The 27,823-nt window shown below is 50.0% G+C and overlaps 1 protein-coding gene across 1 annotated transcript; it reads left to right on the top strand.

Annotated features, from left to right (window-relative positions):
• On the top strand, window positions 1–27,823 carry LOC133359636 (thymus-specific serine protease-like). Its single transcript, XM_061578110.1, has 13 exons — window positions 1–182; window positions 1,255–1,379; window positions 3,629–3,691; window positions 10,244–10,343; window positions 11,973–12,102; window positions 12,930–13,053; window positions 17,821–17,898; window positions 18,307–18,354; window positions 20,008–20,283; window positions 22,478–22,604; window positions 24,034–24,216; window positions 26,110–26,258; window positions 27,069–27,823. The coding sequence occupies exons 1-13, from the start codon at window positions 107–109 to the stop codon at window positions 27,117–27,119; spliced, it is 1,530 nt and encodes a 509-aa protein (XP_061434094.1). The 5' UTR covers window positions 1–106; the 3' UTR covers window positions 27,120–27,823.

Here is a 27,823-nt window from a genome sequence, read left to right as displayed (position 1 = left end):
CACAGACCCACACAGACCCATCCAGGGACATACACAAAGAGAGTCACACATACAGACTCACACAAAGACTGACACAGCGACTCACACGGATCCAGAGAGATCCAGGATGAAGGTTTCTGGCCTCCTCCTCGTCCTCCTCCTCTCCGAGTCAACCCAGAGAGGGGAAGCCTCACTCACCGAGGGTGAGTGAGTGGGTGAGTGGGTGAGTGAGTGGGTGAGTGAGTGGGTGAGTGAGTGAGTGAGTGGGTACGTGGGTGGGTACGTGGGTGAGTGAGTGGATGGGTGAGTGGCTAATTAAGTGAGTAGGTGAGTGAGTGGGTGGGTACGTGGGTGAGTGGATGGGTGAGTGGCTAAGTGAGTGGATGAGTAAGTGAGTGGGTGAGTGAGTGAGGGGGTAAACGTGTGAATGGTTGGTGAGTGAGTGAGCAGGTGAGTGAGTCGGTCAGTAGGTGAGTGAGTTTGTGAGTGGGTGATTGAGTGGCTGAGTGAGCAGGCCATTGAGTTGGTGAGTAGGTGAGTGAGCAGGTCAGTTGGATAGTGGGTGGGTGAGAGAGAGTGGATTGGTGGCTGAGTAGGTGAGTGAGTGAGTAGGTGAGTGAATACATGAGTGGATGAGGTCAGTGAGTGAGTGAGTGGGTGAGTCGGTGAGTGGGTGAGCGAGTGCATGAGTAGGTCAGTGGGAGGGTGAGTGAGTGGGTAAGTGTGTGATTGAGTGAGTGAGTGGGGAGCGGTAGTGTAGCGGTTACCGCGCTGCCCTACGAACTTGGCTACCCGAGTTCGATTCCCGCTCACGACCAACATCAGTGACGATTATCTGAACCCATCCTGGGCCTCCCCTATGCCGACTCAGTCTCAAATGAGTACCTGGTGCGGTGTGTAAACATAGCCACTGAGGAAACAAAGGCGGTCTGGCGTGATACTAGCCACCCACCCGCTCGTGTGCCGTGCTGGTCTTCATAGTTGCTCGGTAACACCACTTGCCCCAAGTCTGATTGAGCAGGCGAGTGAGTGAGTGGGTGAGTGACTGACACCTCCAATTATAATTATCACGGTTGGCTACATATGGTGTAAAAGAAGTTCAACATACACACATGCTTAGGGTTTGTAGGTGGGTGGGTGTGAGGGTGTGTGGGTCAGTGGGTGTGTGGGTCAGTGGGTCTGTGGGTGAGTGAGTGAGAGAGCGGGTGGGTGGGAAAGGGAGTAGGCAAGTGAGTGTGCAGGTAAGCGAGTAACTCAACCCAAACTTCACCACAGGCACGCATTATGCCCGGGAGCTCAAGCAGAGGCTGCTGTATAATCGCCAGTCCCGCCTGCCTGAGGACCTGAGCCTGAAAAGTCTGACCCCGGAAATGGATTCTGATGGATTGCCCCAGATCCCGGTAAGCAGATGCTCGGGGGCCAGAGGTCATCAGGTCATCATGAGGGCATGACCTCACAGCACCGTGATGATCGCAACCACCATCATCATTCATCAATATTGAACTCCCTGAGAGAGAGAGAGACCCAGGGCACACTCACTCACCCGCTCACCCATGCCCTCACTCATCCATCCACTCACTCACCCATACATTCACTCATCCATCCACTCACTCACCCGCTCACCCATCAACCTCATCCATCCACTCACTAACCCATCCACTCGCTCACCCATCCACTTACTCACCCACTCACCCATCCACTCACTCACCCGCTCACCCATCCACTGACTTACCCACTCACCCATACACTCACTAACCCATCCACTCACTCACTCACCCACTCACCCATCCACTCACCCACTCACGCATCCACTGACTCACCCGCTACGAACATGGCAGTGACCCGAGTTCGATTCCCACTCACGGACACCAACACCAGCAGGGGGTAATTATCTGAACCGGTCCCTGGGCCTCCCTTAAGTCGACTTGGCCTCAGATGAGCACCTGGTTTCAGTGGTGTGTAGTAATTATCGCCACTGGAGATACAAAGGCGGACAGGCGTAGTGCTGGCCACCACCTCCTCGTGCGCCGTGCCGGCCTTCGTAGGTTCTGATACTCGGTGCTGTGATGTTATCGACCTCGCCTGGTATACTGGAGGTCGGGAGTTCGATCCCGACCCTGAAATGCGTGCTGCTGCTGTATATTTGGAGTTTGCGTCTGTCTCTCATCATCATCAGGTCGCCTGGTAGGATGCACTGGCGGAGCCAGTGGGGGAGGGGTGGCACGAGCACCCCCCAATTATCCGATTGAAATCCCTAATTTCAATCGGATCATTGGGGTTTATTAGTAATAAATCGGCATTTTGCGACCCCCACTGCCACTGTGTAGCATAGTATTACGTGCCAGGGACTCTATGAGATGATAGGACAAGAGTCTGAGTCCATAATTGACAATAAGTAACGGCAAAGCAGTTATAAGTGACTCACAGAATTGTGCACAGTTGCGTATACAGTACACGACTTCCCTGAAGGCATTCACCTTCAGCGAGCGCGATGCCGATCACACACGGTTCGAATTCGACCCTCGATCGATGGCTGCGCCATCGCCGCACACGCGTCGAATAAAAAGCAAGGGACAAGTCCTTACTTACTAACAACTCCTATCATTTTTCATTGCTGGAGGGGTTGCCCCCCCTACCTGAAAATCCTGGCTCCGCTATTGGTAGGATGAGGATGGTTCAGTTTCATTTGTGTGATCTGTTTACCTTTCTTGTACTTTGCACCACTTGTACTTTGCATCATGTTTTTGTACTGTTTGTTGTAACGTTCTTATCTCGTGCACCCTACTGGACATTTGTGACAAAAAGAGCTTCATAGCCAATTGGATTCCTCCTGGTGCAGTATAAATATGTAGTGAGTCCAACTGGGTCGCAGACGTTGTTTTAGGAGCAACACTTTTATTAAACTCTTAGCACAACATACTTCAGGCTATAAACACAACATACTCCAGGGCTATTAACACAACATATCCTCGGGTGGTGACCACCCAACTAACCATGCTATGGTAGAACTATACACGGTTCCACTTTCCCGGTCCGGACCACAAGCTGGGTCCTGGAACGCGTGGCTGGAGGCTTCTTCAAGTTTGATGTGGATCTCCTGCCTCTCCAACAGTCAGAACCCCGAGCCCCTCACAGGGCCCCCTTTATATAGGACAGGGGCTGGGGCTGGCTCCGCCTCTCGCCACGCCCACCTTCTCGATCTCTCTCGCCCTTGCCCAAAGGCTCCCGATAATTCTTCCCGGGCCACGTGACCACCCATTGGCCCCCTTCACCGGTGGCCCCCCTCCAGTATCATCCAGTCACATGTCCCCAGGTCAGCCAGAGTATCATGCCCCCAACATAACCCCAGCTGGCTGACACTCTCTCGCTATCTCAAGGGGAACCCGCACCGCACGCTGTGTGTGGTGCCACCGCGATTAACCAGTGCTCACCCAAGCCCCCACTAGGGCTGGTACTACACCCCGTGTCCTGGGTGTATACACAACAGTAGACATCCCGCCGTGGCCTCACAGGCCCAGCACCACACAGTGACATTCCCAGTCGCTACAAATACAAGATTCCGATTCTGATCTGATACTCGCTGACAGCACTTGCCTCAACAGTCTGTGTGGGCTACACGGGGTGCTGGATCTTTGTATTTGTGTTGCAGCCGCAGTTCATGGAGCAGCCTCTCGACCACTTCGACAAAAACAACAACCGCACCATCCAACAGGTACCACCACACGTACCACAACCTCGACACGTACCCATCCCACACGTACCACTACACGTACCCTCCACACATATCACCACATGTAGCACAACCGCCATACGTACTCTTACACGTACCAACACACCTACCACAACCTCCACACGTACCCACCACACGTACCACCACACGTACCACACACCCCACAGTACACCCACACGTACTCCCAGACGTACCTCCACATGTACCTCCACATGTATCTTCATGGACATCTCGTCAGCGCAAGATGTTTGCAAGTGAGGGACGTTCGTTAGTTATCTCGGGGGCTGTCTGGGTGTTACTTCACCCTTGCTGCTGATTCTCTGTTCAGTGCCTTGGTTAAGGTGCTGTGGTAAATGAAATGAAGATCAGCGGATGAGATTAAAAACAATTCAATAACAATGAAGTAAATAAATGGGAAAATTGTTAAAATAAAAAAGATTTTGCGGCGAAGGCAGGAAAACCAAAAAGATAAAAATGTAAAAACCAAGTAAGTGAATACATGCAAAAATAAGTGAAAAGGCCGGTGGAAATAACGATATACTAAACCCCTAAAGATATTCTTCATCAACAATATAATTGACAATTCGAAAAAAGTGTCAATGACACAAACAATAGAAATCGCGAAACTTTTTTGTATTCAACAATACAAACAAAATGTCAACTAAAATTACGAACGGTAGTTATTTTATTATTTGTGTCGTAACACCAACATACGTTCTTGCTTCAATAATAGACTTTGTTGCGGACCCGCAAAGCTAAACACCTGGGCTCGGGCTTCAGTTCTTGACGCTCGAACTTCGTCTCCTCTCCAAGTCGTCCCCTCCCCACGTGCTCTCTCCCTTTGATATCCCTCAAGCCCAGTGCCGAATGAAGATAGTGCGGCGCCTGTAGAAAATGTTATAAAGGGACCCTAAAAAAATACACGTACATATTAAAACACAAATTTTAACTGACATAGTGAAGTAATTGTATTTATTCATTTGCTATACAGCCAGATAATACGAAAAATCGCTAATCTTAAACACCCAGTCGTTCGATAATTGGTTCTTTACCCTTCTATCTGGCAACAAAACTGACACCTTTTTGCAAGGAGTCATGTTTGCATAGACCGCAATACCTGCAGTCATAATACAAACAAAAGAACATAACTCTGATAATGTGCACTGTCCTTGAAGTTGATTGGTCCACACCCGAGACAGCTTTCCTTCGAGCCTAGTCTCATATGGGTTGGACCAGATGACGCCAAAAGGCGCACAACTCAAGGACAATGCACCATCAGAGTATGAGAGCTCGGGGCAAGCATCTACACTATGGGGACCTCATTTGCCAGTAAAAATATGATAATTGGTTCTTTACCCTTCTATCTGGCAACAAAACTGACACCTTTTTGCAAGGAGTCATGTTTGCATAGACCGCAATACCTGCAGTCATAATACAAACAAATGAACATAACTCTGATAATGTGCACTGTCCTTGAAGTTGATTGGTCCACACCCGAGACAGCTTTCCTTCGAGCCTAGTCTCATATGGGTTGGACCAGATGACGCCAAAAGGCGCACAACTCAAGGACAATGCACCATCAGAGTATGAGAGCTCGGGGCAAGCATCTACACTATGGGGACCTCATTTGCCAGTAAAAATATGATAATTGGTTTTTTACCCTTATATCTGGCAACAAAACTGACACCTTTTTGCAAGGAGTCATGTTTGCATAGACCGCAATACCTGCAGTCATAATACAAACAAAAGAACATAACTCTGATAATGTGCACTGTCCTTGAAGTTGATTGGTCCACACCCGAGACAGCTTTCCTTCGAGCCTAGTCTCATATGGGTTGGACCAGATGACGCCAAAAGGCGCACAACTCAAGGACAATGCACCATCAGAGTATGAGAGCTCGGGGCAAGCATCTACACTATGGGGACCTCATTTGCCAGTAAAAATATGATAATTGGTTCTTTACCCTTCTATCTGGCAACAAAACTGACACCTTTTTGCAAGGAGTCATGTTTGCATAGACCGCAATACCTGCAGTCATAATACAAACAAAAGAACATAACTCTGATAATGTGCACTGTCCTTGAAGTTGATTGGTCCACACCCGAGACAGCTTTCCTTCGAGCCTAGTCTCATATGGGTTGGACCAGATGACGCCAAAAGGCGCACAACTCAAGGACAATGCACCATCAGAGTATGAGAGCTCGGGGCAAGCATCTACACTATGGGGACCTCATTTGCCAGTAAAAATATGATAATTGGTTCTTTACCCTTCTATCTGGCAACAAAACTGACACCTTTTTGCAAGGAGTCATGTTTGCATAGACCGCAATACCTGCAGTCATAATACAAACAAAAGAACATAACTCTGATAATGTGCACTGTCCTTGAAGTTGATTGGTCCACACCCGAGACAGCTTTCCTTCGAGCCTAGTCTCATATGGGTTGGACCAGATGACGCCAAAAGGCGCACAACTCAAGGACAATGCACCATCAGAGTATGAGAGCTCGGGGCAAGCATCTACACTATGGGGACCTCATTTGCCAGTAAAAATATGATAATTGGTTCTTTACCCTTCTATCTGGCAACAAAACTGACACCTTTTTGCAAGGAGTCATGTTTGCATAGACCGCAATACCTGCAGTCATAATACAAACAAAAGAACATAACTCTGATAATGTGCACTGTCCTTGAAGTTGATTGGTCCACACCCGAGACAGCTTTCCTTCGAGCCTAGTCTCATATGGGTTGGACCAGATGACGCCAAAAGGCGCACAACTCAAGGACAATGCACCATCAGAGTATGAGAGCTCGGGGCAAGCATCTACACTATGGGGACCTCATTTGCCAGTAAAAATATGATAATTGGTTCTTTACCCTTCTATCTGGCAACAAAACTGACACCTTTTTGCAAGGAGTCATGTTTGCATAGACCGCAATACCTGCAGTCATAATACAAACAAATGAACATAACTCTGATAATGTGCACTGTCCTTGAAGTTGATTGGTCCACACCCGAGACAGCTTTCCTTCGAGCCTAGTCTCATATGGGTTGGACCAGATGACGCCAAAAGGCGCACAACTCAAGGACAATGGACCATCAGAGTATGAGAGCTCGGGGCAAGCATCTACACTATGGGGACCTCATTTGCCAGTAAAAATATGATAATTGGTTCTTTACCCTTCTATCTGGCAACAAAACTGACACCTTTTTGCAAGGAGTCATGTTTGCATAGACCGCAATACCTGCAGTCATAATACAAACAAAAGAACATAACTCTGATAATGTGCACTGTCCTTGAAGTTGATTGGTCCACACCCGAGACAGCTTTCCTTCGAGCCTAGTCTCATATGGGTTGGACCAGATGACGCCAAAAGGCGCACAACTCAAGGACAATGCACCATCAGAGTATGAGAGCTCGGGGCAAGCATCTACACTATGGGGACCTCATTTGCCAGTAAAAATATGATAATTGGTTCTTTACCCTTCTATCTGGCAACAAAACTGACACCTTTTTGCAAGGAGTCATGTTTGCATAGACCGCAATACCTGCAGTCATAATACAAACAAAAGAACATAACTCTGATAATGTGCACTGTCCTTGAAGTTGATTGGTCCACACCCGAGACAGCTTTCCTTCGAGCCTAGTCTCATATGGGTTGGACCAGATGACGCCAAAAGGCGCACAACTCAAGGACAATGCACCATCAGAGTATGAGAGCTCGGGGCAAGCATCTACACTATGGGGACCTCATTTGCCAGTAAAAATATGATAATTGGTTCTTTACCCTTCTATCTGGCAACAAAACTGACACCTTTTTGCAAGGAGTCATGTTTGCATAGACCGCAATACCTGCAGTCATAATACAAACAAAAGAACATAACTCTGATAATGTGCACTGTCCTTGAAGTTGATTGGTCCACACCCGAGACAGATAGAAGGGTAAAGAACCAATTATCATATTTTTACTGGCAAATGAGGTCCCCATAGAACCCAGTCGTTCGTAAAAGTTGAAGGCTGTATAGTACTATAGTAATAGAGCAAGTGCAGAATCACTGAAACGGAATTGATAGCTTGAAAGCATTTAGTGTGGGGCCCTTGAAAGTGCGGGGCCCGTAGCATTTGTAGCTACTTTTGCTACTCGGATCATCCGGTACTGCTTGAGCCCCCTTTCTGGAAGGTTCCGCTCACCCCCATTTCACTCAGCCAATCCCCGTCCTCCTTCTCCAACGGTTGGCAACCGTTAACCCCTAGCAGTCCACCCTCGTTTTCCCGCCTTTTACGTTGGAATTTCTCGACCACTCAGTTAAATTCTCTGACCCTAACCGATTCCTCTTTGAGGCCTCTCTGCAACAATCAGAGGCCATCAACGCACTTCTTGACTGTCCGTTTGCACGCGTACTGTGTCAGGGAAGTGGTCTGTTGTTTTCTTCGGTGTTAGGTGCCACTGAAATGTTTTAAGCTTCTTAGTTCTTTCGGTAAAGTCACGTAAAAGGGAAGTAATAAAATAATAAAAATAAAACATAATAAAATAATTTTCACGACGTTTCGGCCACAACGCAAGTAGCCGTCTTCAGGTGAAGAATGAAACACTGCCAAGCTTGGAGCGTATATATAAGCTGGGTTGGAGGTGGAAGAAGAGCGCCTTGACTAAAGAATTTGCATATCAAGAGGAATTTAGCATATTTATGGGAAATGCGTAGGAGGTGGGAGGGGAGGTTTTCAAAGTCATATAATGCCCATGCATTATGCAGGATTAGCAGCATCAGAGGGAGGGGGTAGCATTAACAAAGGGAGGGAATGTTAATAGTATGTAGAAGCCACGAAACATGTCAATGGGAGAGCGGTGGAGGGAGGCCCGCAGCGGAGCAAATAATGCATTCCCTGTGGAGAACACAAGATACACAGTCAATGCCAGTGAGTGGACTGCAGACCGCAGTCCACTCACTGGCACACCTCCTACGCATTTTCCATAAATATGCTAAATTCCTATTGATATGCAAATTATTTTGTCAAGGCGCTCTTCTTCCACCTCCAACCCAGCTTATATATATGCTCCAAGCTTGGCAGTGTTTCATTCTTCACCTGAAGACGGCTACTTGCATTGTGGCCGAAACGTCGTGAGAATTATTTTATTATGTTTTATTTTTATTATTTTATTACTTCCCTTCTACGTGACTTTACCGAAAGAACCAAGAAGATGAATCCCTGCAGTCACGAAAGCTTTAAATCGAAACTGTTTTAAGCTCTTTTTGAGAAGCGACCTGGCCATCACAAAGGATAAGCTCACCCAAGTTGCTGATATCATCATCGTGTGGACATTTATAGCAGCATCCAAATATTTTGAACGCACAGAGATCCATAGAGACCCATAGAGGCACGGAGACCTATACAAACACATAAATAACCACAGAGAAACATAGACACCCATATAGATACATATAGACCCATCAAGACCCATATTGATATGGAGAGACCCGGACTAATATTCAACTATTTTTGTTTTACCAGGTAAGACCCACTGAGCTGTATAGATGTTTTTTTTAGAAGCGACCTGGCCACCACAAATGACAGCCGTTCAACGAAGTAGCTTATTGCGTGGAAATGTATACCAGCAGCCAAATACTCTAAATGCGTGGTGATGTCGATTCTAAATGTGGAGGGAAAAACCAGAAGTCCGAAGTAAAATCGACACGACCACGGGAAGCGAGAGAGACAGAGACACAGACTCTAAATGTACAACAGGTGGTCAGGTTTGGGAACGAACACACTACCTCCTGTATATCAGGCGAGGTAGTTAACATCTCTGAGCCACCACGGCGCCTGTGGAGGCAACGCCGAGCTTTCCTAATGCCAAGCCGACTAAGAGGCACGAATCCAGGCCGCAGCGGCAGGCTGCAGCCCAGGAAGGCCTCGACCTGGCGCTTAGCCAACAACATTGCTGCACCCTACCAGGGAGTCCACACAGACTTACACACACACAGTGTATGTGTAGTGTATGCATGTATGTTGAACTATTTTCGCACCGTACATAGCCAACCTAGCTAATTGTTGTCGTGTATAAAGTATTGTACAATAGTGTAGTATATTGTAGTGTATAATAGTGTAGTGTATAGTAGTGTAGTGTATAGTGGAGTGTATAGGAGTGTAGCGTTTAGTGTAGTGCATAGTAGTGTCGTGTATAGTGTAGTCTATAGAAGTGTAGTGCAGTGTATTGTGTATAGTAGTGTAGTGTATAGTAGTGTGGTGTATAGTACAGTGTATAGTAGTGTATAGTGCAGTGTATAATAGTGTAGTGTATAGTAGTGTAGTGTATAGTTTACATCAATATGTACGTGATCTAACTCAACAAAAAATTATATTATGGACGCATACATTGTTTTCTCAGAACCGTATTGGGTCAGACAAAGGGGGGGTAACTACTCAGTAGAAACTAAATTCAACAACGAGAAGGTCTACACAGTAAGCCAACAAAAGGTTGAGAACCCGCTGTTGTACCCCCCCCCCCCCCATCTTTTCGTGTGTGTGTGTAGAGGTTCTGGGTCGATAACCGCTACTGGGAAGGTCCGGGTAGTCCCGTCTTCCTCTTCATCGGCGGAGAGAATCCACTCAGCAAATACAACGTCCTCCTCGGTACCAGTCTATATACACACACACACATGTAGTGTTGTAATTATTGACGAATAAACTTCTTTATGAGGCACACTATATTTATTGTATTTTCTTCGACACGATCCCTAACACACAAGGAGTATGACGATCCCCTTACCCAATACCTGGGTAGGTATGGCCTCCGGACTGGGTGGGACATAACACTGGTGACCCGTTAGCCTAATGTCCTCCGGCTGGGACTTAGGGGAGGCTGACTGACCCGACCACTTGATCCGTGGGTCTGGACCACTGACCTCACTGAGCTCCAGCCCTTAGAAGGGCTGTAGAGCTTGGATCCAGGGTCATATCTATCCGGCACCAATTCTCCCCCTGACCACTGGCCTCACTGAGGTCCAGCCCTTAGAAGGACTGTAGAGCTTGGAGTCCAGGTCCTGTCTTCAGCCCGGGCTTCAGTCTTCGTGTGGAGATAACTGAGCCAGAGCTCTCAGCAGAGGTCGCAAACGGGTTTTGATTCCTTACCCGTACCCGTACTCGGCCGCACCAGGGTCGCAAATGGGTACCCGTACCCGGCCGGGTACGGGTACTCGTTCCCTACCCGTATCTTACCCAAAATGTGACTCACGGTCTACCCGTACCCGGCCGCACCAGGGTCGCAAACGGGTACCCGTACCCATACCCAGCCGGGTACGGGTAGCCGGGTATCGGGTAGGGTACGGGTATCGGGTACCCGGTTGCGACCTCTGGTTTGACCCATGGCATTTCCCCCTTGAGGTAACGCTGCTGCACCCTGTTGACACCCAGTGGTACTGCAGGGCTATTGAATCGTGAGTGGCAATCACCTCTCCACACACACACAACTCTTCAGCAAAGACAAATATCCCCACGTGTTGCCTGCAACAGACTGTTGCGGCCAAGTGCTGTTACTAGCAAATAGCAGCAGCGCCTATGAAGGCCGGCACTGTGGCACACGAGGGGGTGGGTGGCCAGCGCCACGCCCGGCCGCCTTTGTCTCCCCAGTGGCGATGTTTATTACACACCGCTAACTATTTTTATTACACGCTTTTATTTAACTCACTCTGTTGTTGTTGTATCCTCAAATCTTGTAACTAAATTTTTACCCACTTCCCAATGTGGTATCGACTGCAAACTTGGTATACTTATGTCATACTCATGAAAATACTATATTCTATCAAAAAAGATGATAAGAACATTTTAAACATTCTTTTTATATGTTATGTTTCGGCTTGGGTCTAATTGTCCACGCTCAACTAACGTTGGCTGTAAATCAACACGGTCCCTTGCGTTATGGCAAGCTTCGGGGCCACTTCCTGGAGTCATGGAGTTCTGCCATTACGAGTACGGTACATTTCATTAAAGCGTGTTTAAAAATTTCAATATTACTTATTTCTATTTGTGCCAGGTGTAAGGCCCCACTGAGCTGTGTAGCTTCCTTCTCAGAAGCGACCTGGTCGGTCACAAATGATAGCAGCTCAACGGAGTGGCTGATATCATCATCATCATCACGTGGGAATTTCTAGCAGCAAAAATAATTTAGATGCATGTCTCTCTCTCTGTCTCCCCATGTCCCTCTCACCGAATCTCTTATTCTCCCCGTGTCTTTCTCTCTCCCCCTCTCCCCGTTTCTCCGAGGCTCCCACGTGGAGTTGGCCGAACGTATGGGAGCGATGGTGGTGGCAGCCGAACACCGCTTCTACGGACAGAGCACTCTCCCCGAGGGAGCCGCGGACTCGGTGCTGCCCTTCCTCAGAGTGCGCCAGGCGTGAGTAAACGTGTGGGTGGAGAGGGGGGGTGGGGGAGACAAAGGCGGCCGGGCTGGGGTGGGGGGGTTTGGCGGAGGCGGGAGATGGATCGAGTGGAGAATGAGGAGGAAGACTATTGGGTGGGAAAATTGGAGGTTGGGAAGACAGAGAGATAAGGAGAGAGAGACACGGGGTTAGATACACTATGGGGAGAGAAACAAGGGGGGAGAGACACCTTGGGGAGAGAGACACCAGGGGGAGAGACACGGGGAGAGAGACACGGGGGGAAAGACACGGGGAGAGAGACACCACGGGGAGAGAGACACCACAGGGAGAGAGACACGAGGAAAGAGACACGGGGGAAAGACACAGGGAGAGAGACAGGGAGAGAGACACAGGGAGAGAGACACTATGGGGAGAGACACACGAGGAGAGAGACACGGGGAGAGAGACACGGGGCAGAGACATGGGGAGAGAGACACGGGGGAGAGACACGGGGAGAGAGACACGGAGGGAAAGACACAGGGAGAGAGACACAGGGGGAGACATAGACTTTTACAATCCTTGATTTAAAATGGATACAAATTCATCAATACATTGACTGAAAAATTACAAAAACAGAAACCAACATCAAGGGCTCAGATGCCCCTGACGACGAGTCACATTTTTTGACGTCACAGAAGAAAAATGGAGGCAGGGGACCAACAGCAACTCATAGGTTATGAGGAGAGAGGCCCTGCGGTTGCCTCCATGGGTTCATGGTTCCAGCCCAGGTGTCTCCCTCCCTCTCTCCCCCCGTGTCTACATCTCTCTCGTATCCCCCCTCCCATGCCCCCCCCCGCCCCAGGCTGGCTGACCTGGTGGAGCTGATCCGCGCGCTGTCACGCGACCTCGATCTGCCTGAGGAAACTCGGTGGGTCGCCTTTGGAGGCTCCTACTCCGGGGCGCTGGCTGCCTGGCTCCGTGAGAAGGTGGGGGGGGAGAAGGGGTGGGGGGGAGGAGGGGTGGGGGGGTTGGGGGGAGGAGGGGTGGATGGGGGGTTGAGGGGGAGGAGTTTCCACAACAACAACAAACAGCCGTGACATCACCACCAAGTGGCTGTGACATCACAACAGCAAACAATAAGCAGTTCTAAAGAAATTTGCTTTAAATGTATCAGTGGTGTCGTGTATAGCGTCATTTATAGTAGTGCAGTGTGTAGTAGTGCAGTGTATATTAGTGTCATGTATAGTAGTGTATAGTGAAATGTGTAGTAGTGTGTTGTATATTAGTGTTGTGTATAGTAGTGTATAGTGTAGTGTTTAGTATTGTATAGTGTCCTGTGTAGCATAGTGTATCGTGTAGTGTATAGTGTAATGGATATTATAGTGTATAGTGCAGGATGTTTATGTTGCACCGATTTCAACCGACTCCCAGCATTCCATCACCTGCACCTTCGATCAGGGTCCAGGATACCTTATCGGAGAACGTGGAGAATTAATTTTCCTCATCTTAGCAGCTGCCCGTCACACACAGAGTAGACATCGGCGAGAGAGATTCACTGTCGTGTTGCAAATGCCAGCGCAGCCTTCGGTCTTTAATCACCATGACGACATCGGAGCGACCGCCAAATGAGTGGTCTGCATCGCTACCGCGATCCCCCATGCTCTCTGCACGGCACGGAGAGACGTGGGCAGCATATGGAAGACACTTATATCGGCACTTGAGAACTTCCATCAGCGCTGCTTATGTAATAATCCTTGTCATGGCCTCGCAGGACGAACAAACAATCATCAGTGGTCTTGAACAGGCCGGATCCTCGAGTATTGAGGCTGCTGTCATTCGACGGCAGCTCTGCCGGGGTAGGAGTATTGTCAGGATGCCCAGCTCGAGACTTCCCAAAGCAAACATCTCTCCACGACGGCGAGATGTTAAGTGCCTCGCCTGGTATACAGGAGATCGTGGGTTCGATCCCGACCCTGATGCCTGCTGTAAATTTGGAGTTTGCGTGTCTCTCTCCCCGTGGTCGTGTTGAATTTTCTCCGGGTCCTCTTGTTTTTCCCTCTGCGTTCAAAATCAACGTAACACGTCTGCTGATATGAAGTTCCACGTGATGATGATAAGCCACTTCATTGAGCTGTCATTTGTGGCGGGGTCACTTGTGAAAATTAACTATACAGCTCAGTGGGGGCCTAACCTGGTAAATAAAAACAATTGTTAGTAAGTGAGTTGGAGGTTTGCAGGGGAGGCGTCTTTGCGGCCAGATTTCTATTGATAATGATGATGAAGAAGAGTGACAGGAGGGACTGGAGGAAGAGTGTGCTAATTTGCCCTTCTAGTTCAGCTCTTTTACTCCAAAACCAAGATCGGGACATGCTCCAGAGGGGGCAATGATTCATTTTTTAACCGGGACATCCACAACTGGAGCAACCTCACCAAGTGCAACATCGACCCGGTAGCGTGGGAGTAGCCGGCGAGCGAGTGTTCACCTTGGAGAGCTCGAGTATACCAGGGACCAGGGGGATGTTCGACGACACTTCGAGTCACGAAGAAGCCGTCGTGAAACTGACAAAGTGGGCACGAAAGAGACAATATACCCAGGCCAGCCGGGACACTCAAAGCTTTCCAAACTATCAATAACTACAACGCACGTGCTGTCAATTGAAACAATATATGTGGTTCCTGCGTACTCACAAACTCTGACTATCATCGCTGTCGATGGATGATCATCATTATCAACCTCGAGGGATCCCAGATGATGATGATAATGCACTTTGAGGTCACGTGATGCGTGGAAGGCTCTCTGTTGGCAGGAGGTCACGGGGCAGACCCATGTACCATGGGCTGGCAGATGCACCACCTGTTCTTCCCACTTCGCCACCGCGCTATGCTTTCCACCCGGTCCTCTGCTCGTTGTTATGAGCATTGCTCCTCCACCTTCCATTGTTGTAGGAGGTCGACTGCCTCCAACTGACCAGCAGCATCCTTTACGAGCCTCCTCCACACAGGTCAATCCTTGCATCACTGGTAACGGTAATCAGCAAGTTAATGGCTGCACTACCACTCCCCACGTGTGGCCACATCACCACCTCGCTCACGATGCGATGCTGGTCGCTGCCAAACACTTAGCCCTACAGGCTGTGTGGGCTACACGTGCAGCTCTGTAGTTTGTGTTTGTTTGGCGGTCGCGTGGTTTTCTCTTCTGGGTCACGGTCAACACAAATGTCCCCATGTGATTACAACACAACTCGCCCGCTCAGCCACCCACATTCCACCCGCACTGAACCCAGATGCCACGACGAGTGGTACGTTGATGCAATCACTCACTCACCCAGTTACCCACTCACCCACTCACTCAGCCACTCATTCACCCACTCACTCACCTCACACACTCACCCACCCACTCACCCACTCTCTCACTCACTCAGCCACTCATTCACCCACTCACTCACCTTTCTCACTCACCCACCCAATCACCCACTCACCCACTCTCTCACTCAGCCACTCATTCACCCACTCACACCACTCACTCACCCACTCACCCACTCTCTCACTTACTCAGCCACTCATTCACCCACTCACTCACCTCACTCACTCACCCACTCACTCACCCACTCACTCTGTCACCCACTCACCCACTCACTCACCCACTCACTCACCCACTCACGTACTGACTGACTGACTCACTCCACTATAAAAACAAAGACCCCCGTATAGCCATGAACAGACTGTTGGGGCAAGTGCTGTTAGCGAGTAGAAACACCTCACACACCTCACTCACTCACCCACTCTCTCACTTACTCAGCCACTCATTCACCCACTCACTCACTCACCTCACTCACTCACCCACTCACTCACCCACTCACTCTGTCACCCACTCACCCACTCACTCACCCACTCACCCACTCACTGACCCAATCACGCACTGACTGACTGACTCCACTATAAAAACAAAGACCCCCGTATAGCCATGAACAGACTGTTGGGGCAAGTGCTGTTAGCGAGTAGAAACACCTCTGCGTGTTGGCACAGCATGGTAGGGAGTGGGTGACCAGCACCACACGCGGCCACTTTTGTCTCCCTTGTAGCGATGTTTACTGACCGCTGTATTTGAGGCCAAGTCGACCTAGTGGAGGTGCAGGACCGGTTCAGATTTTGTTTTCATACCGCATTGCGCTGGTTGCGAGACCACCGCTCTCCACAACAAAGGCCGGCACTGTGGCACACACAAAGACAAAGATCCGCCGTATAGCCTTGACAGACTGTAGAGGCAAGTGCTGTTAGCGAGCACCTATGAAGGCCGGAACGGTACACGAAGGGGTGGGTGGCCAGCACCACGCCCGACTGCCTTTGTCTCCCCAGTGGCGATGTTTACACACCGCACCAGATACTCATTTGAGGCTGAATCGACATAGCGGAGGCCCAGGACCGGTTCAGATACTCGCCACTGGTGTTGGCCGTGATAATCGGGTTCGTAACGCAACGTGCGAACCGCTATACTACCGCTCCCCACTGTGGCACACACACACGCACGCACACACACACGCACGCCTCACTCCACAACTTGGAACTTTCCACTCCCATCTCCCCAAATTGGGATTACGAGTTCAAAGTCTGCGTTACTGAAATCGGAGCAGTGGTATGGATTGTTTTGTACGTGCTTGTGGACACGTGTTTATATCGTGTGGTGGTTAGCGCACTGCACTACGAACCCGGCAGATACCCGAGTTCGATTCCCGTTAATGGCCACCAACACCAGCGGTAGCGATTATTTGAACCTGTCCTGGGCCTCCACTAGGTCGACTCAGCCTCAACTGAGGACCTGTTGCAGTGTGTGAAAGCATCGCCACTGGGGTGACAAAGGCAGCCCTGATAACATCCGATTACTACGGTTGGCTATGTACGGTATTAAAGAAGTTCAAAATACATACATCATGGGGAAAGGTGACTGCTGGGGCTGCCGTGCCTCAAATATTAGAGTAGCCAGCCCCTGTGTGTGGCTGATTGCCGTCTGTTGAGGAAGTACGATGAGTGATCCAGAGTCTGATACCAGGAAAAGCACTGGGTAGAGATGATCTCCCAAGAAAATTTCTGAGAGAGGATGGTGTTTGTGTGAGTGAGGGATTGGAAAAGGGAGTGAATGAGTGGGTAAACGAGTGGGTGACTGGATAAGTGTGTGGATTGGTGAGTAAATAAGTAGTATAGCAGTTAGTGCGCTGCGCTACGAACCCAGTGACCCAAGTTAGATTTCCGCTCATGGCCACCACCAGTGACGATTATCTGAACCGGTCCTGTGACTCCCGTCGGTCGACCCAGCCTCAAATGAATACCTGGTGCGGTGCGTAAAAACATCGCCACTGGGGAGACAGAGGCGGCCGGGCGTGGTGCTGGCCACCCACACCCTCATGTGTAATTCCGGCTTTCATCGGTGCTACTCGCTAAGATCACTTGCCAGAACAGTCTGTTACAGGCTACATGGAGGATTGTTGTCTTTGAGTGAGTGGATGAGTGACTGAGTGAGTGGATGGGTGAGTGAGTGGATGGGTGAGTGGGTAACTTACAGCACCACAGCTCTTACCATACTTAAGGTGATCAACATCTCACTGTCTCCCCGCATGTCTCTGTATCTCCCCATGTGTATCTCCCCATATGTTACTCCCTATGTATATCTCTCCGTGGGTATCTCTCCGTGTGTATCTCTCCGTGTGTATCTCTCCGTGTGTATCTCTCTGTGTGTATCTCTCTGTGTGTATTTCTAGTTCCCGAGCCTGATCTTTGCCGCCATTGCCTCCTCCGCCCCGGTTCGCGCCAAGGTGGACTTCCACGAATTCAACGAAGTGAGCGCCACCACCACCTCCACCACCACTACCACCATCACGACCACCTCCACCATCACCACCACCACCACCTCCACTACCACCTCCACCACCATTACCACCACCACTACCACCACCACGACCACCACCACCTCGACCACCAACAACTCAACCACCACCTCAACCACCAACACCACCACAATTCGCACCACCACTACCACCATAATGCTACTGCTGATGATGATGATACTGCTGATGGTCCTGAAGCTGATGATGCTGATGATGATAATGCTGCTGCTGATAATGATGATGCTGATGATGCTTCTGATGTTGCTGATGATACTGCTCCTGATGATGCTGCTACTTATGATGCCGATGACGCCGTCGATGATGTTGCTGATGCTGCTGAGGCTGTGTGTGTGCATGCAGGCGGTGGGCAGGTCCCTGGCTGACCCCATCGTGGGCGGATCGAAGGAGGTGAGGAGCTTGATATCAGGCGGAAGCCATTATGAACCTGGTGGTAGTGAGGGTGGTGGTGGTGAGGGTGGTGGTTGTGAGGGTGAGTGGGGAGCGGTGGCACAGCGGTTAGTGTGCTGCGGTACGAACCCGTGGTGCTGGCCACCTACCCCCTTGTGTGCCACAGTGCAGGCCTTCATCGGTGCTCGCTAACAGCAATTGCCCCAACAGTCTGTTGAGGCTAAACGGGGGATATTTGTCTTTGTTTTAGCGTCAGCATGTTGGGATGGCTGATCGATGCCTGGGTGTGGTCGAGGGATGGCTCCCTATTGGTCAACCACGTTACGTATGCTGATGATCTGGGATGACCTCTGGTGCCTACATTATTTAACATCGTTTTCAACAACGTAGTTCAAGAAGCCTTCCATGGTTTTACCAAGTGAATCTCTATCTGTACAGATACAATGGGAGGCTGATAGATACCCATTTGTGCTCAAGGAATGGACCTCTTTTATATAACCATGGTATGTGTGTTGATGATCTGGTGATTGCTGCTAACTCTGAGAAAGAGTTGGAGGCACTGCTGCTGAACCTGCAGCGTGCCACTTAGAGGTGGGGCCTTAACATCAGCCCCTTCAAAACTAAGCACCTGCCTGGGTATTTTGTGCCATCAAACACTTCAGCCCCCTCAGCTCCCCATTGGTGATGGAACAGTTGTGGAGAGAGTGGAGAGGTTTCCGTACCTGAGCCGGCGGCTTATGGCCAGCTCTGTTTTGGCAGCAGAGGTCTCACTCCGAATCAGTCGAGTGGCAATATCTTTTAATCGGCTGCACAATGCTGTGTGGAAGCTACCTGGTCTGTCGCTCCACACGAAGCTTCAGGTCTTCTCGGCCAGTCATGCCTTCCCTTCGCCATGCTTGCTAAACGTGGATCACTTTAGGTAAGTGAATGTATGCAGGTCTGTCCCGTGACCCCCGGCACCTAGCCTGGCACAGCAGCCAACCAATGGCACCTGGGTTTAACCAGGATGGATCACAGTGTGGGAAGCTTACATATGCTAGAAAAGAAAGGGAGATCTGATTTCCCTCCCTCCTCAGTGTCTCCACCATCTCTCTCTACTGTAATTCTCTGTCAGTAACTCCACGCTAATGCCCGATCCACAAATACAATGAAGGAGACATCACAGCAATCCGCTCCGCTACTCCTGACGCGGTTGTCTCGCTTGACTCACCTGAATGTGAAATTGTTAGCTGTTGCTCTGTATCTACATCAGCCATATGGAAGGAGAAGGTAGGCCGGGCATTCGAGACTTGCAGCGGCATTCAGAGCCCTTGCTGTTGGTCTCTGCCTTTGTTTTTTTTTACGTCGATTTGTTTAAAAATTTCTTCCCATTTGAAATAAAATATTTTCAAAGTCTATCTCTCTCTCTCCTCGTGTATCTCTCTCTATTCCCACCTCACGTCCCCCCCACCCCCGCGTCTCTCTCCCCATGTCTCTCTCCCTGTGTCTCGCTCTCCCCATGTCTTTCTCTCCGTGTCTCTCTCCCTGTGTCTCTCTCACCACGTCTCTCTTTCTCCGTGTCTCTCTCTCTCTCCGTGTCTGTCTCTCACTCCGTGTCTCTCTCTCTTTCTCTGCCTCTCTCTCCCCGTGCCTCTCCCGGCCTCTCCTACCCAGTGCCTCCGCCGCGTCTCCGAGGCGTTCGCGACCATCGACAAGATGATCCAGAGCGACCGCCTCTCCGAGCTGAGTCACGACTTCTCGTCGTGTGTGCCCCTGGCCGCCGATAGACCCCGCGACGTCGACACCTTGGTCACCAACTTGGCCGCGGTCTTCATCATGGCCACCACCTTCAACGCGGAGGCGCACGACGCCTCCGTCGCCGACGTCTGCACCACGATGACCGACGAGTCCCTTGGCAACTCCTACACTCGCCTCATCCACATCAGCAAGGTTCCCTCGCCTTGTTGGCTGGCCTGACTCACACCAACAAGGTTCACTTAGCTGCTTCACATCAACAAAGTTAATTCGCCTCACCGACACCAACAAGGTTAAATCACCTGACTCACATCAACAAAGTTCACTCAACCTGTTCAATCATCTGACTCACACCAAGGTTCACTCCCCGGACCCACATCAACAAGGTTCACAATATGTCCGTCTCGCTGGTTGTACCCTGTGTTATTTCTTCTTTATTTGTGTGAGTTTGTGTGTGGATCCCTATCTCCCTGCCCCACCCTCTGTGACCTGGCAGAGAGAGAGAGACAGGGAAAGAGAGAGTTTATTACTGCCCAGCAGCTAAGGACTTGTACGTGTGTTGAATTTCTTTTTCACCGTACATAGCCAACCGTGCTCATCGGAGGGTGGGTGAGTGAGTGAGTGGGTGAGTGGCTACGTGAGTCTCTGTATGTACGTTGGACCTCTTTCGCACCGTGCGTAGCCATCCGTGCGAATCGCAGGTGCCAGGGGATAAGGACAATTAACTCCACATCGGGGGTCCACGATTCAAGTGGATATCTGAGGCCAGTCACCAAGCCTGGATAATAAGGAGGAGGAGGAGGGTCGGGCGAAAGGGTGGTGCCGGTTATTCGGCTCGTGAAGAAAAAAAAACGAAAGGAATCCAAGAATACCGGCTCGGACGTCGCCCGGGTCAACCAAGGTCCGCGTCCCCAATCGAGTAACTGGGGGATTGGGTCGATAAATTTGGTACCGGAAACCATCAGCAGCAGCAGCAGCAGCTACGGCACCGTCAGGAAACAAAGCGGACATTTTCCAAAACAACGAAGAGGCTGAGAATGGCGAATGAGATCACAGTTGGCGGATGTGGAATGTGGAACACTGTGGGCAATGGGACAGTTAGAGCTGTTGAGAAAGTAAATGGAAATATACCAAGGCACGGCAATCCTAGAACAGGCAGTAATGGGGTGAACAGGAACGGGAGGAGATAAATTTGAGGGGGGGGGGGTGAAGTGATCTGTAAACACCAGAGGAGTAGGGTTACTGTTGAGCGCAAAAGCCAAAGCATCGTTAATGGAATACAGACCAAGAATAAATTGAGCAATATGTAATGGGCAACCCATAAATATGTCTGTTATCCAAATATATGCACCGAGCGTGCAGAATGGGGTATTGAAGATATCACTCACTCACCCACTCACCCACTCACCCACTCACCACTCATCACTCACTCACTTACTCACCCACCCACTCACTCACCCACTCACTCATCACTCACCCACCCACTCACTCACCCACTCACCCACTCACCCACTCACCACTCACTCATTCACTTACTCACCCACCCACTCACCACTCACCCACTCACTTACTCACTCACCCACTCACTCACCACTCACTCACCCACTCACTCACCCACTCACTCACCACTCGCTAACTCACTCACCCACTCACTCACCCACTCACTCACCCACTCACTCACTCACTCACCACTCACTCACCCACTCACTCATTCACCACTCACCCATGAAACGTTGCAAAGCACGTTAAAGGAACTGCCTCGGAAAGATATTAAGATAATTGTTCAACTAACTTAATACAACTTTTTTGTTTTGTTTACAAGGTGAGGCCCACTGAGCTACATAGCTCTTTATCAGGAGCGACCTGGATATTCCCCTTGATTTGAAGCTTTCGTGACTGCGGGAATCCAGACTCTTTGGTTCTTTCGGTAAAGTCACGTAGGTATAAAATAAAATATATCACGACGTTTTGGGCGCAACACAAGCATCCCACCTGATGATCGACGCTTGTGTTGTGCCCGAAACGTCGTGATTTATTTTATTTTATACCTACGTGACTTTACCGAAAGAACCAAAGAGTCTGGATATTACCATTGACAGCTTAACGAAGTGGCTCATCATCATCATTATCCTGTGGAAATGCACAGCAGTAACCAAATACTCTGAACGTGTGATGTCGATTCCAAATCTGGAGAGGGAAAACCGGAGGACCCGGAGAAATATCCACGCGACCACGGGGAGAGAGACACGCAAACGCCACATATACAGCAGCAGGCGTCAGGGTCAGATCGAACCCATGACCTCCTGTATACCAGGCGAGGGAGTTAACATCTCGCTACCACTCTCCTCACCCCCGCCCCCCTTTCTCATCTCTCTCCCTCTCTCTCCAGAGGTATCTGATCAAGAGAATCCCCTGCACGGTGAACCTCTACCAAGGGGTTATCTCTGAACTCCGTGACCCCCAGCGGTCGGAGCTGAGACCCTGGTTCTATCAGAAGTGTACGGAGCTGGGCTTCCGTGAGTATCACACCGTGGAGATGCACGTATATAGCTATAGACAGAGATAGACACATCTACATAGAGATACACAGAGATAGAGTAACATGAAGATAGCGAAAGGCACTATGCAGGTGTACAGTAGAGTCTCGATTATCCACGCTAATGATGGGAAAGATGGCCGGGGATAATTCAAAATGGCGAATAATAAAAAAATATTTAAGCATTCCTTCTAGACCACAAACATAGGTATACATTATTTTTAAGTTAAGAAAATTTTGTTTGTTAATAAACCAAACTAAAATGTGTAGTAAAGAATATATTGATGTTGCTTTATTACAGAAGTCCATAAAAAAACACACGCTCATGTGAAAAGTTTTGTAAAATCCTTTAAATTTTAAACAACCATCCTTCAGAGTATCTGCCATCGCACAGTTTCATTAATTAAAACTCACAAAATAAATGATCGGATAAATCACTCAAAATAAAGCACGAATGACGATCTCGATTGTTCATCTTTCAATTTAGAACGAATACAAATGATCGAGAGATCAATGATGCGCATGCTCAGTGATAATAATAACACCTTCCTGGCTACTGCTCAGCAGAAAACTCGGCCCACTAAGTGGATGATAGCAGCAGAGCCACGCCAATCAACATCAATCAAACTCCGCCTCACTGTTGTATAGATATTGCAACTACTGTACTGTAGGGGCGATCACGTGGATTTTGGATGAACCATGAGTAACTTATTTGTTCGGTTTAAGCACCATGTGACTTTTAATAAGCATATCCAAGGATAACAATGTATAACAATGTTTTTAGATTATTCATTTGGGCTTAAGGGATAATCCATGACTCATTAATTAATGTCAAAATCTCAGGTGTGCTGTTAATCCGCAAATTAGATAAAACGCACCTGGATAATCGAGAGTCTACTTTATACGTAGCAATACAATGGGCTGCCCAAACAGCTTATGTTTGGTTTGGTGGGTGGGTGAGTGAGTGTGTGCGTGAGTGAGTGAGTGAGCGAGTGAGTATGCAAGTGAGTGAGCGTGGAGTGTGTGAATGAGTGAGTGTGGAGTGTGTGAATGAGTGAGTGTGGAGTGTGTGAATGAGAGTGAGCGCGTGAGTGACAGCACGAGTGACTGCATGGGTGGGCGTGCGAGTGGGTGAGTGGGTGGGTGAGTGAGTGTGTGAGCGTGAAGTGTGTGAATGAATGAGCGAGCGAATGAGCAAATGTGCGAGTGACTGAGGGGGTGAGTGGCTGGGTGAGTGAGCAGGTGAGTGGGTGCGCGTGTGAGTGAGCGAGCAAATGAGTGAGTGTGCGAGTGACTGAGGGAGCGAGAGAGCATGCGAGACAGTGAGCGTGCAAGCGAGGTGCGCGAGGGATTGAGGAGTGACAGAGTCACCATCTGACCCGTTTCCCGTGGCTTGACCGCGCGAGCAGTCCAGACATGCCGCCCCCGGGAGGGCTGCCCCTTCTCCAAGCTGCTGTCCCTCGAGACGACCGCGGCGATGTGCACCGATACCTTCGGCCTCACCCAGCAGGATATGGAGCGCGGAGTGGAGTCCACCAATCGCATGTTCGGAGGCGATCGCCCCACGGGGAGCCGCCTGCTGTTCGTCAACGGTGAGCCCCGGACGGTCATTGCGGCTCGCCACGGTGGCTAGGTAGATGTTGTCTCCCTCCCCCGGGTACGTAGAAGGTCGTGGGTTCGATCCTGACGATTCCTGCTGCTGTATATTTGGAGTCGGTGTATCTCTGTCCCTCCGTTTTTTTCCCCTCCACATTGAGAATCAACGTCATGCGTTTATTATAGGTATTTGGCTGCTGCTATGGAGTTTCACGTGGTGGTGATGATGATGATGATGAAACACTTCCTTGAGCTACAGAGCTCAGTGGGCCTTACCTGGTAAAAAAAAATTAACGGGGTCGTGGGGTCAGCTTCGATCATTTGGGATATTGAATCGGTCACTTAGCCACTAACTCACCCATTCACTCACACACTCACCTACCCACTCACCCTCTCACTCACCCACTCACTCAACCATTCATTCAACCACTAACCCACACACTCAGTCACCCACTAACATACCCATTCACGCACTCACTCACACACTCAATCAACCACTCACTAATCCATCACTAACCCACTCACTCACCCAGTAACCTACCCACTCACCCACTCACTCACTAACGCACTCATTCACCCACTCACCCACTCACTCGCTCATCCACCCACTTACTCACCCTCTCACCCACTCACTCAACCACTCACCCACCCACTCACTCACCCGCTCGCTCACTCACTCAACCACTCACTCACCCACTCACTCAACCACTCACCCACTCACTAACCCACTCACTCACCCACTAACCTACCCACTCACTCACCCACCCACTCATCCACTTAATAACCCACTCACTCACCCACTAACTCACCCAATCATTCACCTACTCACCCTCGCACTCACCCACTCACTCATCTACTAACCTACCCACTCATCTACTCACCCACCCATCCATCCACTCAATAACCCACTCACTCAGCTCCACGCACTCACCCACTCACTCACCTATCACTAACGCACTCACTCACCCACTCACTCATCTACCCACTCAACCACTCACTCAGTCACCCACTCACCCAACCACTCACTCACCCGCTCAATCATTCACCCAACCACCCACTCACTCACCCGCTCACTCACACCACTCACTCACTCTCCCACCGACCCACTCACTCACTGATTCACCCATCCACTCACTCACCTGTCCACTCACTCACCGACTCACTAATCCATTCACTCACCCACTCACTCACCAACTCACTCAACCACTCACTCACCCATCACTAACCCACTGACTCATTCACTCACGCACTCACACATTCACTCACATACTCACCCACTCACCGAGTAACCGACTTGCTCACTCACTCACCCATCCACCCATTCACTCACTCACCCATCCACTTACTGACCCACGCACTCAACCACTCTCTTACCCATCACTAACCCACTCACTCACCCATCACTAACCCACTCACTCAGCCACTCACACACTCATCCACTCACTCACCTATTCACCCCCTAACCCAACCACTCACTCACCCACTTACTCACCCACTAACTCACCAAATAATTCACTTACTCACCCTCCCACTCACTCATCTACTAACCCACTCACTCACCCATCACTAACTCACTCACTCACCCACTCACCTATCCACTCACCCACTCACTCACCCACTCATTCACCTATTCACCCACGCATTCACCAACCACTCACCCACTCACTCACCTACTCACCCACTCAAAAACCCACTCACTCACTCACCTACCCACTCACCCACTCACTCACCCACTCATTCACCCACTCACTCACTCATCATACTGTGTGTGTGTAGCATCACAGCGACATCCGCAGGATTGATCGGGGCAGGCCAACCAGACCCGAACCACGAACCTCTGCACCTGACCCCTGCTGATCCCCTCCTCCTATCCTCCGCCGTGTGTGCAGGGGACGTGGACCCCTGGAGGGAACTCAGTGTGGTAGCCCCCTTCAGGGGGTCCGCGGTGAAGACTCTGACTGTGAGGGGAGGGGCACACTGCTCCGACACCAACCCCAGCCTCTCCCGGGACTCTCCCGCACTCACGCAAGCCAGGAAGGTGGGAAGAAGGGGAGGAGAGGGGGAGTGGCAAGGTGGAACGGGGGGTAGGAGAACGGGGTGGAGGAGGAGGAAGCAAGATGAGCCTTACATAGATACAAACCTAACTAAAACTATTTTTATTTTATTTTACCAGGTAAGGCCCCACTGAGCAGTGTAGCTCTTTTTATCAGAAGCGACCTGGCCATCACAAATGATAGGCCAACGAAGTGGCTGATATCATCATCACGTGGAAATTAATAGTTAATAGCAGCAGCCAAATCCCATGATGTAGCTGCCAACCCCGAGCTCTCGATGTCCTGATAGTGCATTGTATTTGTGCTGTTCGCCTTTTCCCGTCCTCTGGTCTAACACTGTTTGAGACTAGGCTCTAAAGAAAGCTGTCTCTGGTGTGGACCAATCAGTTTCAAAGACAATGCATTATATACTTCCGGAGCATTTTTTTTTTGCACGTTCGCCAAAAGTATATGTGGTTAATGCAGTTCATGATTCCTTGCAAAAGGTTTCAGTTTGGTGTTTTAACATCTTAACACCTCCTGTTTTATTGCCAGAAAGGGTAAAGCCTATTCTTATAGCCAAATACTCTAAACGCATGTTTCTACAGACTCCTAGAGACCCACAGAGATCCAGAGACCCAAATAGAACCATATAGACCCACAAAAACCTACAGAGACCCATAGAGACACATGCTCATCGAGACCCTTATTAAAACCACATGCACCGATCCGCAGCAGGAACCCATTTGAGGCTTAGTCGACCTTGTGGAGGCCCATACACAAGCTCGTGCTCTCTCCCCCTCCCCTCTCTCTAGGCTATCGGACAGCAGCTGGAGGCCTGGCTCCGGATGTCACGTGACCTCTGAGCTGGGACTGCATTGCAGGGCAGCTCGGCCCTGATTGGCCGACGTGGAGGGGGGGGGGGTGATCACGTGACCTTTTAACTTTGACGTCAACCGCAGGGCAGCTAGGCCCTGATTAGCCGACGGGGGGGGGGGGGAGCAGTCATGTGACCTCGGCTCAGATTGCCGAGGGACCTGCGAACAAATGGCGCCCCGTTTCCACCCCTCGCCATTCCCACCGGGAAACTTCCCGAATCGGCTTCCAACCAGGTTGACAGCTGCGGTGAGTCGCAGGCAAGGCTGTGGAGCTGGTTGGTGCTGAACCTCACCCAACCATCTCACCCAACTCTCTCACTCAACCGTCCCACCTCACCTCACCCAACCCTCTCAGCTCACCTCACCCAACCATCCCACCTCACCCAACTCTCTCACCCAACCGTCCCACCTCACCCAACCCTCTCACTTCACTTCACCCAACCACCTCACTCAACCCACCACACTCACCGCAGCCAACCCTATCATCTCAGCTCACCACCATCCCCACCGCTACCGCCCTGCTTTACGCTTGAAATAACATCGCGATTCCTGCCGAGGGTACTTCCGAACCGGTTTTAACCGGTTTCTAGGGTATCTGATTTGATAATGTGCCTTAAATTAAATGCTGCTCGAATCTTCGCTTCCAGTCAATCAAGGGGAGGAGAGGAGGTGGAGGAGGGGCAGGAGGGGAG

Source organism: Lethenteron reissneri, chromosome 65 (genome assembly GCF_015708825.2).
Source record: "Lethenteron reissneri isolate LAM-NWPU_2019-01 chromosome 65, ASM1570882v1, whole genome shotgun sequence".
Classification (NCBI taxonomy): domain Eukaryota; kingdom Metazoa; phylum Chordata; class Hyperoartia; order Petromyzontiformes; family Petromyzontidae; genus Lethenteron; species Lethenteron reissneri.
Note: the sequence above shows the minus strand (reverse complement) of the source record. Positions and strands in the feature narration are given on the sequence as shown.